The sequence below is a fragment of the Nanorana parkeri genome, unplaced genomic scaffold, assembly GCF_000935625.1.
Source record: "Nanorana parkeri isolate BGI_ZX_2015 unplaced genomic scaffold, ASM93562v1 scaffold945, whole genome shotgun sequence".
In the NCBI taxonomy this organism is placed as follows: Eukaryota; Metazoa; Chordata; class Amphibia; order Anura; family Dicroglossidae; genus Nanorana; species Nanorana parkeri.
Genome location: NW_017307213.1, coordinates 89,757 through 102,505, shown reverse-complemented (window position 1 = coordinate 102,505; position 12,749 = coordinate 89,757). Strand labels below are relative to the sequence as shown.

At 41.6% G+C, this 12,749-nt stretch overlaps 1 protein-coding gene across 3 annotated transcripts in view; it reads right to left on the bottom strand.

Moving 5' to 3' along the window:
• Window positions 1-12,749, bottom strand: part of NUP58 (nucleoporin 58) — a 53,622-nt gene that overhangs the window by 18,439 nt on the left and 22,434 nt on the right. For all 3 annotated transcript variants that reach the window (XM_018566380.1, XM_018566381.1, XM_018566382.1), the window contains exon 12: window positions 12,471-12,678. In XM_018566380.1, coding sequence (XP_018421882.1) covers window positions 12,471-12,678 — 208 coding nt within the window. The remainder of the gene's footprint in view (window positions 1-12,470; window positions 12,679-12,749) is intronic.

Here is a 12,749-nt window from a genome sequence, read left to right as displayed (position 1 = left end):
CAACAAAAAAAGAAAAAAAAAAAAAAAAAAAAAAAAAAAAAAAACTCCCCTGCCACACTGCAAGGGTTAAGTGCTTGTTTTGTCCAGGGGACCCAAACCAGATATACTCAGCTTATCCTTGGTCCCACCGCTCCCCGAAGCCTCTTCTCCCCTGGGCTCCGGCGGTCTAATGACTGCTGACGTCATCATGTCTACTGCAGGTACATTGAGTTACATTAGACATTGATGGACATTTCACAGCCGGATAGGGGGGTGGGGGTGGTCTTAGAAAGGTGAGCATATCTGGTAAAACATCTTCAACATTACTAACAAGTCCAGCTGAATATGACTGTCTACTACTAGCTATACCATAACCCGGACAAATGAGAACCTTCACAGATCAAGTTCCTTCATTATTTCTACCCATTAAACCTAATATACAAATACTTGATACTACCTAAACTTTACTCTTGCAGAAAGAACACAACAATAGAAAAGTGTTTATTCAATTTATTGGTCAGTTGCAGCAAGTCAAAGGTTGATAAACAAGACAATGCAGATGTTTCTCACACCGAGTAGTAAGTTAATAGCTGGAAACATCAGAAGTCACAACAGGATTTAAAAAATAAGAAAAAACAAAAAAACTTAGTTCCTGTAGCATTTTGGCTAGATCCAGAACATTCATAAATACCAAATAATTGTAAGTTATATTTCTACCCAACTTTAAGTTACAAATAGACCAGACCTAAATTCAATATGAATTTGTCTACTCTTGCCAATAAATATTAGATTGTCTTTACATAATTATCTTCTGAGCCTGCTGAGTTAGGGAGACCTGGGTGATGAACGCATGGTCTGTGAGCCATCATAGACCGCTCACTAGGAAAGAGTTACATCTTATAAACTATTGTGTAATGTTTGGTACATATATTAGAGTTTTAGATCACTGGGTAGGTTTGGGCCTCTTCCGTCACTGCACATTTAAAAACGTAAGAACATATCTGCTACCAAGTGCAGTGAACGTAAAAAGTTTTGTTTAGAAATGGTGCAGCTCACATGGTTAAAATGTACGTAAACCCCAACAATGAACTCTCAAAAGAAACAAAAAAAAAAAAATAACTCTTAACTTCCTGCTATACTGAAATCCGAAAAAGTGTTATCAGCCCTGCCCAGGATACCTCGGTAAACTTAAAACGACATCTCCCCCTTATGCTGTAGTAGTCCTTACAATTCCTGTTCTAGGAGGCCAACGCTGTTTTCTCTTCATCCTAGGACAGGAAGTGCGTCACTGGCAGGATCACCAGGAGAAACAAAAGAACACAAGCCTAGAAAAAAAGCAAAACTATTACAGCCACCACATCAAAGGACTAGGAGGCAGCAATACTAAATTTTTGTTCTGGGGTTTGGTTACACATGCATTGCGATATGCCTTTAATTATTGGCCTTATCTGTCTCTGGTAATTGTCTCCAACCCTGCCCATATTTCAGGTTTTACTGTGTACATGGCTCCACCCTTCATGATATTCCAGTCTGCAGCTCAGCCACATGTCCTTTGCCAAGTGGATCACATTATGATATTTCGACCTATTCTATGTTTACTGTTGTAAAGATCTGTACAGTTTGGCATACACTTCCCAATGATCTTCAAGGTGTTATACGGATTGAGTCAATTGTCTGCCAACTCACTGAGATTGGGGTTACTGCCATCTAGCCACAACTGTAAGTTACAGAGATCACACTATCAATGCTTAGACTGGGGCGGCAGAACATTAACAATTTCCTGTTGTTTTTATGTATAATGTGTTTGGGAATGCATTATAACTAATGTTATAGCATGCAAACCTCAAACCAGCAACTGGAGTGAGGCATGCAAAATGAAGCCCCGTTCCCACTGCGCGATATGCAAGTCGCGCGATTTGCATATTGCGCGACATCGCGAGATTTGCCGCGCGATGTCGCGTTCAAGCTTGCATTGAGCAAGCTTGAATCGCGGCTAAATCCGCTCCAAAAAGGGTCCTGCTGTAGCGACACACGACCCGCGACAGCAGGACCCTTTGCCCCATTAGATTGCATTGGAGCGCGATATCGCGCGGTAATTTGCCGCGAAATCGTGCGATAAATCGCTCAATGTGAACGGGGTCTTAGTCTGTACACTTCCATTCAGCATGTATGTAATACATATAAATACAAAGCTTATATAAAAAGATGAAACCTTTGCGAGTCTCACCTTTTTCCCCCTTCTAAACACATACTGATCCTTGTTCTATCATTTTTAACTACAGCATGGTTTTTGATTACCTCTGTGAGATCAGCAGATAAAATAATCCAAATTTCCCAGCTTGTGGTCTTCCAAGAGCCCCTGATACAACTCCTGTACCAAACTTACAAATGACAAAGCATTTTTCTAAACTAGTCATGTTCAGTTTGTGATCTAGGGGGGCTGTTTGTATGCAGATACCCAGGGCAACTTGTGGTCCGTGTCCATCCTACTTTTATCAATGGGAGTCAGTTGGAGCTGTGATGTATATGCCTATCCCCAACAACACATTATTACCAACACATGAGGGGTAGGGAGGTAGGAATATGGGTTTGTGGAAGCAAAACTTTGTATATTGGATTTAAACTTGCTCCACTAACACATTAGCAACAGTGCCCACATTTTTTTTCTTCCTGGAACGTGTTTTCTTAGATAAGGGGGTTTTTTTTTTTTAAACTCTTTGCAAAAATAACATTGGGGGTTATGTGGTCAATGTACATTTAAATAGTGCATGAGCAATTCATGCAAGCCGCCTTCTCCCCTCTGTATAATCATTATATTCAAATGAAACCAAAGCGCATGCATGTCACCACTGTGTAATCTCACATACAGATGTTGGTGTTCTGCCGCAGCTATAGGACTCCAAAAGAATTAGACCCCATTCGCACTTGTACTTTAGGTGCGATTTGGTATTCCTGCTTCAGAAACTTGTGATTTCCTGTAGAAGGAATTCCAAATCTTCCGTTTATAGGCGGCAGCTGTCACCCGTTCAAGTTAATCAGGTGACCGCAGCTGCATTTGAAAGCGTCAGAATGCGGACATACCGTATGTAATCGTATGCGATAGGAATCAATTACTATCCCTGGACACATGATCGACGCATCCAAAGATAGTGATTGATTGGATGCGGGCGGGTCTGGCAGCGACGAGCGTGAGGTGATGAGGAGGTGCAGCGCACAGCGTGTGTGGAGCCGTGAACAGGGCCAACTGATTGGAAGCCGATTAATCGATTATTGAAAAAGTTGACAACTTTTTCAATAATCGATTATAATCGATTATGTCGATTAGTTGTTGCAGCCCTATTACTAACCACATGTAATCAAATCAAACGTTTACCTACAGTGTAGGGATGTCCCGATACCGATGCTAGCATCGGAATCGGGCCCGATACAGGGCATTTTGACAAGTACTTTTACTTGTCAAAATGCCCCGGTGCCTAGCGCTGAAGCTTGGGCTGTTTTTTTCTTTCTACTTTACTTTTCCGTGGTGGGGTCCCCTGGGCAGGCTGAGCGGAGGAGCGCCACATCACTGATGTGGGCGGGGCTCTAGGTGGGGTCCTAATGTAGGTGGCCGGCGACTTGCCCAGAGGACTCCTCCTGGAGCTCCACCCAACGGAGCAGCAGTGACGCCATGCTCCTCTTCGCCGAAAATGTCCTTCAGTGCCGGAGAGTCAGCGCTGGTCCGGCGGGAGGACTTCCAGGTGGGGTCCTAAGTTAGCTGGCAGGCACCTCTGGGCCAGCTAAATTAGACACCCCCCCCTGGAGCTCCTCCCACCGGACCAGCGCTGACTCGCCGCTGCTCTCCGGCACTGAAGGACATCGTCGCTGCTCGGGACATCGGGACTCACTATTAAGCAGGGGCTAATTGCACATCTGTCTCCATTGTATTAGCAGTGTGTACCCTATATGCAATACATATATAGAGTACACTCTGCCTATATAATGGAGACTATAGATTTACAATTATACTCTGCTAACATGAATGGATTCAATTATCCATATGTAGCCCTGTACTATGGATCATTTAACCCATTCATGTTAGTAGAGTATAATTGTAAATCTAATGTAGCAGTGCACTCTATATGTACATGTACTATGTATAGTATGCACTGCAACAATAGATTTACAATTATCCCCTGCTAATATGAATGTGTTAAATGATCAGTAGTGCAACTACATGTTATGTACTACATAATACTATAATATGTAGTTGTACTATGGATCATTTAACCCATTCATGTTAGCAGTGCAGAATTGTATATCTATTGCTGAATTGCATTCTATCTGTACACATGTCCCGTACACATGTCCCGTACACTGCAGTAATAGATTTACAATGATCCTCTGCTAACATGAATGGGTTAAAGGATCAGTAGTGCAACTACATGTTATGTACTACGGATCATTTAACCTATTCATGTTAGCAGGGGATAATTGTAACTCTATTACTGCAGTGTACGGGACATGTGTGCTGTATATGTACTATGGATCATGATTTAACCTATTCATGTTAGCAGGGCAGAATTGTGAGCGCCTCCCACAAGATGAGCACCGAGATGCGATGCAGTGATCCTGCCCAGCGCCGACTACAAGAGGCACCACGTGAGGCTACGGGGATCGGAGTGAAACTGTGAGTGAGGGAAGCTGGGACGGGGCTGGCTGTAAATCTATTGCTATAGTGCACTGGACGTGTGTACTGTATATGTAGTACATATATACAGCACACAGCTCCACTACACTACAGCAATAGATGTACAATTATCCTCTGCTAACATGAATAGGTTAAATCATGATCCATAGTACATAACATGTAGTTGTACTATGGATCATTTAAAGTCGCCTGTCCCTTTTTTAAAAAGTATTGGTAATTGGTATTGGCAAGTACATGAGGGGATGTACTTGTACTTGGGCCTGAAAAAGGGGCATCGGGACATCCTTACTGCAGTGTGTCAGCATTCTGCCGTGTTGAAATGCGCCCGCTGTCACCCGAACATTAATTGGAACAGGTGACAGCTGCTGCCTGTAAACAAAAGATTTGGAATTCCTTCTGCAGGGAATTGCAAGTTCCTGACGCAGAAATACCAAATTTTACCTAAACCATAGAGCCTTTGTTCTTGACAGATTAAAGCACAGAATTTGTGAACCCCAGAACTACATCCTGGAACCACTTTACCAGGCCTAACCCATAGTTACCGCCAGTATTAACAGCTATAAGCTCTCAAAAACTTGGCAGCAATAGGCAAGGAATCAAGATGTTGCCAATAAAATTTGCTTGGCCTAGTCTAACATCTACAAGAAAGCGTCCTGCACAGGATAACTAGATACAAACCCGCCATCCTTCTTACCGTTTTCTAAACAAATACATTACCTGATTTGTTACCCTCAGCAAATAAGCATCAGTCTTTGACAACACCGGTAAAGTATACCATTACCCTACTCATTGTAATACCAACTTCTTTATCTAAAATGTATGGAGATAGCACAAAACTGGTTATATTCCATATCAAATAAAGAATATAACCAGTTTTGTGCTATCCTCATACATTTTAGTTAAGGAAGTTGGTATTACAATGACATAGCCTGACTACTAGGACCTTAGATTGTGTGATAACTGCTTGCATAAAAGCCAATCTTATACTAAAATAAAAATGCATAAACGCATTTAATGTTGCAACGGTGTCTGCTGTTGATCTATTAGGATGATGTGCATTCTGTTGTGGATACTTCACAAGGCGAAAGTCAGGACTTAAATGTGCTTTAAAATGAGCTTTCAAAAGTGCAATGGGCCCTCAATACACAGAGAATTGCAACTCCACTATTTATGGCAATGCACAGAGCATGCACATCTGTGTGTTGTGATGCAATAACCAGCTTCACTGACCACAGCTCAAACATTAGGCTGTCATTTTTAAGGTGCATTGGCTTCCTGGCACCTGGGATTTGTCCAGCCCTGCTTAAAAAATAAGCCCGGAAGAGAGGCAATAATATGAATTTCTATCTGTTCAGGCTTTTTAATTCATACAAGGCGTTATAAAGCTCTACTTACTATAATGCAGTATAACTGCATCTGGGGCTTAATTTCTCCATTATAGACCTACAGGCTGAAAAATTATCAAAAATGAATCCACATCATAATCACTATGCAATAATAAAAAAATTGGGAAGCTTAGTGGTGACACTTTAGTTATAGCCTATAAAGGGGAAGTGAACAAATCAATGACTCTAGAAAACTCTACCTTTAATGAAAAATAAAAGCTGCTGAGTTAATCACCCCCATCACTAAATAACTGTTTCGGGTAGACGTGCCCTTTAAGGAAGTCTAAATTAACCACCGCACACTTTCTAATCAGCATCACTTGTACAAATCACAAAATCAAAAGACCTGCTAAATTGCTTCTACTGATTGATCAAAAATGTAATTCCATGTCTACACCAGTTCCGTCCAAGGACACCGTATCATCACAGAAGTAATTTTTTTTCTCTCTCAATGCACTTAAAATGGTTTATTGCTTTTACACAGCATAACTTCAGCAAATGCCAAAAAATATAAAATATCCAGAGATAACTAAACCTTAAACGCGCTTTTGCATTGTATACCCCCATAGTGTCTCAGGTACATGCACAGCTTAAAACATCATTAAGCACCATATAAAAATGCTGTCCGTCAGTAAACCCACTAACAATAAGCAGCCACAATGAAAAAAAACTGTTCTTTCAAATAAAATAAAAAAAAAAAAAAGTCAACATTTAGATATAAATTACTTGAAAAAAAACACATTATTTGGCAGTAAGTATGCAGCATCATAAAAAAAAAAATCTAAAATCACATTCACAAAATTAGAGCCACTGCACAATTCAAACAGATTGGCTTTGTTAATAACCGGGAAAGACAAATCAAAGTAGAATTCAGAAGCCCATACTTTTAGTCTAACAGCCAATAGGTACTTTTAGGTTGGCAGCAGAAGCTCAGTGCTTAGAATTTCAGACTTGTCATGCCAAGGACTTGGGTTCAAATACCACTATCGGCATGAAATGTATATGTTCTCTATATGTTTGTGTGGGTTTTCTCCAGGGTGCCCCCCAGAAAGTTACTGGTAGGATAGTCTCCTCAAACTCTATTGTGTGGGCTTTGCGATGGTGGCAATAACATTATTGAGCCTCATTCACATGAGTGTGTACATCCATACAACATGCACTCCCATGCAGAGACCTGCTCTTCTTGGGGCAAACTGGAATTGCATGCAGCCGCCTGTGCATTCCCCATGATAGGACGTGGATATACACTATATCACCAAAAGTACTGGTACGCCTGCCTTTACACGCACATGAACTTGGCATCCCAGTCTTAGTCCGTAGGGTTTAATATTGAGTTGGCCCACCCTTTGCCCCTATAACAGCTTCAACTCTTCTGGGAAGGCGTCCACAAGGTTTAGGAGTGTGTCTATGGGAATGTTTGACCATTTTTCCAGAAGCGCATTTGTGAGGTCAGGTACTGATGTTGAAAGAGAAGGCCGGACTCGCAGTCTCCGCTCTAATTCATCCCGAAGGTGTTCTATCGGGTTGAGGTCAGGACTCTGTGCAGGCCAGTCAAGTTCCTCCACCCCAAACTTGCTCATCCATGTCTTTATGGACCTTGCTTTGTGCACTGGCGCGCAGTCATGTTGGAACAGGAAGGGGTCATCCCCAAACTGTTCCCACAAAGTTGGGAGCATGAAATTGTGCAAAATGTCTAGGTGTGCTGATGCCTTAAGAGTTCCCTTCACTGGAACTAAGGGGCCAAGCCCAACCCCTGAAAAACAACCCCACACCATAATTCCCCCTCCACTAAACTTTACACTTGGCACAATGCAGTCAGGGAAGTACCGTTCTCCCGACAAACGCCAAACCCAGACACGTCCATCAGATTGCCAGACAGAGAAACGTGATTTGTCACTCCAGAGAACACGTCTCCACTTCTCTAGAGTCCAGTGGCATCTTGCTTTAAACCACAGCGTCAGACGCTTTGCATTGCACTTGGTGATTTAAAGCTTGGATGCAGCTGCTCGGCCATGGAAACCCATTCCATGAAGCTCTCTACACACTGTTGTTGTGCCAATCTGAAGGCCACATGAAGTTTGGAGGTCTGTAGCTATTGGCTCTGCTCTGTGCACTTCTGCATGTCCTGACCCCGCTGTCATTTTACGTGGCCTAGTGGCTGTTGTTCCCAGTTGCTTCCATTTTGTTATAATACCACTAACAGCTGACCGTGGAATATTTAGTAGCAAGGAAATTTCACGGAACACCTGAATGCAATGATTTGGAGGGGTGTCCCAATACTCTTGGCAATATAGTGTATACGCCAAACCAGCACATCTGTGCAGGTCTGGGTGCCTGCACTCAAACACCTGACCGATAAGAAAATTTGACTTCAAGGACAAAAGGATTATATAGACAATATCTAAAATGACAAATATGAAATATAAATGTGCTAAGGCACAATTTCTAATGTTGTAAGTGCACTGACTACCTTGTTGCTATTCCACCCATGATCATAAGAGTAGAAATATGGCAGAGCCACCAAAGATATACTGTAGCTAGCGGCCATATTTTCTTTACTCTTTAAATGCAGCTATTGGCTCTTAGAATGGCTCAGTCCTTCATTCTAGATGAATTTGTCCACAAGTGGAAGTAACCATTGGCTAGAGACAAGAGGCATACTCCTTCAAAAGTCTACATTTTACAAAATGGCTGCCATCAAAAACATTTTAATACAACAATCCTGCCCGATTGGTGATTTTATTTTGTTATACTGTGATAACGGCAGGTCTATGGGTGAACAGCAAACATCTCTCTGAATGGGGATATGTAGTCCCAGAGGGTGAAGCATCTTAACTTTCCGCTTTACACAAGTTTTTTTTTAGCAAAACTGTGCTAAAGCAAAGATAGTCGTGTTTACATACTAGGGATGCACCGATACCAAGTACAGTACTCAGTACAAGTACACATACTTTTCGAGCTCCAAGACTAGACTAGAGAAAAATTCAAAAGTTAGGAGGCAGCTGTCATTGTTAAGGAGCACACGGAGCTCCTGGGATTTGTACATCCCTGTTTTAATGTATGATTTTATTTTTATAAACATATAAAGGGATGCACGGATACCATTTCTGCGAGTATAAGTACTGATACTTGTCCAAGTACTCACAGATACAAGTACTGATACATTTTTGTTTATTGTCATGCGACAGTTTTTCTAAAACAATATTGACTAATGATATCAGGACAGTGGTAGAGCGCCAGAGGCAGGTCCTAGCTGCAACCCCTGCAACCCTGGTAGTTCTCGTGAAAATGCCAAGTATCGGCACTGGTATCGGTGCATCCCTATCAGATACTCTAAGGGCATTCTACAGAAGCTGTCTGGACAGCTTTTACTTAGTATGACCTAGGCTCCAGACAGTTCTGGAACCAGTCATCTGACACACAGAAGCACTTTCAATTCTGGGGCAGGGATGTTACTGTCTGATAATGCAGAGTTGAGCTCTGCTTGGAACTAGGGTCACTTCCCGGAGAAGCCCCCAGCACCAACTGAAGCCTTGGCTGTGACTGGTAAAAGCTGTCCCAACAGCTCCTCTTAAGGTACAGGAACTTCACCCATATTTCATTAAAATGACTATTAAAGTGTCAGTCCACACAAAATTAATATTTCCGTTTGAAGCCAATGCTATCGAGTAAACCATTGGCATTTTCTTTTCATTTCTCAGGGAGTCTCTCGGTTAATTTTTGCACTCAAGTTCCTATGTCTAAACACCTGCTACAGTAACAATGGTCCAACGCTCCCCAAGATATTTTTACATTAATAATTTCTATTTATTTTGGATAATGCCGGAAGAGAAGCGGTCACATGTAAAAAAGGTGGCCAGGAAAAAACACAACTCCCAATGGACAGGAGTTGGAAGACTATGGCAGGGAGATCTCACTATTAGAGCAGCCAAGAGAGGAGAAACCAGGGACTTACTTTGCCCATTAGGCTCTAGCCATGTATAAATTACACTTTTGGGTGAACGGGCCTTTAATGGACATTCAGGAAGGTAACTTTTGTTTCGAATCTGATAAAGGAAGCTGATGTTGGAGAAATATAAGGGCTGCCACTGTACATGACCTGATGAAAATTCCGGTAAACGATCATTTTCAGAAGGTAAGCAATGGCAACCTACATATGTCCCCCCAGTACATGTTTTTTAAACTTTTCTTTTATACATCTAGAGAGAATTTGTAAATACTGCCTCAGATGTCTCCGAAAAAACAGTTATTTCCTGACTTTCAAGACACAGTCTAGTGTCATGGAAGATCCTCCATTAAAATAATGAAAAAAAAATAATTATAAAGTTATATATATATATATATATCAAAAAATAGCAATTTGTGCATGTAATTAAAGTGACATTAAATTTAGGAGTTAAATCTTAAAAATGCATTCCAGTACCCCAACTATTAACTAATATGCATCTTATTTGTGTGTCACTCGGCTGTAGATCCTCAAATCATCTCTGAATTGGTGCCGAAACCTTCCTTTGGGATGAAGGGTGGCTACTTTTGTTCCTCATGGTCCCTGTGTGTGTTGTAAAGTAGTCACCACTCCAAGCTCACTCCTGTGATGGACCACAATCTCAGTACAAATTAGTAAACTAAATATGAGAGTGTAGTCCATCACAGTAGTGAGCTTGGAGCGGCGCCTATTTTACAACACACACAGGGACCATGGGGAACAAAAGTAGTCACCCTCCAGAAGAAAGGACAGTGCCAGCACCAATTCAGAGATGACTTGAGGATCTACAGATGAGTGATACACAAATAAGATACATTTTTGTTAATAGTTGAGGTACATGAATGTATTTTTAAGATTTGATTCCTGAGTTTAGCGTCAGTTACACAAATTACACCACAAGGTGTCTCAGTGTTCCAAGAGTACCTTATCTCTCATGAGACAGAAGGTCACAGGTGATACAGATGTAGCGACAGTAGCAACATTAAACACATTGTACCTCATTTAAATGCATGTAGTAAGACTTGTCCCTGACATACTGCGCAGAAACCAAGTCAGTCTTTACAGTATTGGGAAATAAAAGGCAGGAGCCAATAAACTGATAAATGACTTGAGATTTTAGCCCTTTCACGTTGACCAGCTTAGGGAGCTGGAAACAAGTTTGTAATGGAAGAAAAGCTGAAGAATGGAGGGTGTTTAACATAACTGCATGTCAGAAGTGTATCATTCATGTTTTAGCAGCTCCAGCAAAGAAAACAAGTCATTAAAAATAGGCATGATCACGTATTTAAAGAATTTCCAGAAAAAAGGAAATGCATTTTCTGAGCCTCTCCATATAGAGCTATGGAACAGTCCCCATTTTACACAGATTAAATACAGCTGACTGTTTCTTACAATTGTAATTGCAGCACAGGAAAGCTAAAGAACAGCAGAAAGGGGGTTCCATTTTGTGTTCAATCTCAGAATGGGTACAAATTTGAGATGTTCCAGTTTTCTGGAAATCTGCTTTGATACGGACCTATACTCAAATGTAAACAACGTTACGTCAGCGGTCCTGCCAGGGCAGAAACAAAGATTAATAGGGGAGCTAAACCCTAATTTTCTCCAGGAAAGTACTTCTGCAGGGTTGCTGCAGCAATAACCAAATGCCTAGCTATGCGACATTTGTTTTTCAGGAAGATCAGAGTTCAGACTGAATCCTTTTCCCCTTTAACAGAAATCATGTGACCACAAGAGGGTGTAAGACCCAGTTTGCCCAAGCCCACTAAAAACTGAGTGCCACCTCTTCCGGACCCAATCATTTGTGGAGAGGTGCTTTCCCTGCCTCATAGCTATGTGTCACAAAGGGGAGGGGGAATTCCCCCTCAACAATTTCCACCCATGATTGGGTCAGTAGGAGTGAATGTTGGTCACGGTTTTGAGCAGGGTTAGGCAAACTTGGTTTGCATCAAGCCCAGGCTCGGCTCTATAGGTTATAGCAGCAGTCCCAGAAGCAGAATTTCTCCAGGAAAATTACTTCTTAGTGTGTTAGGCAGAGGCATCCAATTGGTGGCAATGCCTGCACACATACCCTTCACATGCTCAGAACAAATATTGGGATTGCAAGTAGAACATATCCAGATATGTTGACCAGAAAGTATTACCAAGATGATTTAGGCAATTTAGCTTAGAAAGAGATGAAAACAGATTGGGTTGTGTCCTGGGTGTTGACCTACTTTTAGATAACATTTGAGTATACAGCCTCTAGAACGGTAAGGTTCCCATGACAGCAAAAATATTTAAAATGTAAAAAGCTATAAATTATTGCCAAGTCTAAACCCTGTCTACTCTAAAAGATGTATTTCTTAAAAAATAGGAAGACCCAGTGTGAGAGCTGAGATAAATTTACTGATCAAAGAACTGGAGTAAGTTATCTAGAACGTGAATGCATTCAGACCTGTAGCAGGCTGCTGCTGCTGGGTCAGGGTTGCAGCCATCGCCACAGCTGCTGCGTTTGGTACGCTGCCAAAGGGTGCGGGTCCAGTGGTTATGCGGGGGGCACTCTGCCACTTTGACACTTTGGCTTCCACTTTTCTTGCCTCAAAAACATCAGTGGAATCACCCAAGAAGGTCTTCCGATAGCCAAGGTATTTTTCTTTCAGCATCTGTAAGCAAATGGAATACATTTTGCTGAATATGTCAGACATCACACAAAGTCAAAGAACTGCTAATGATA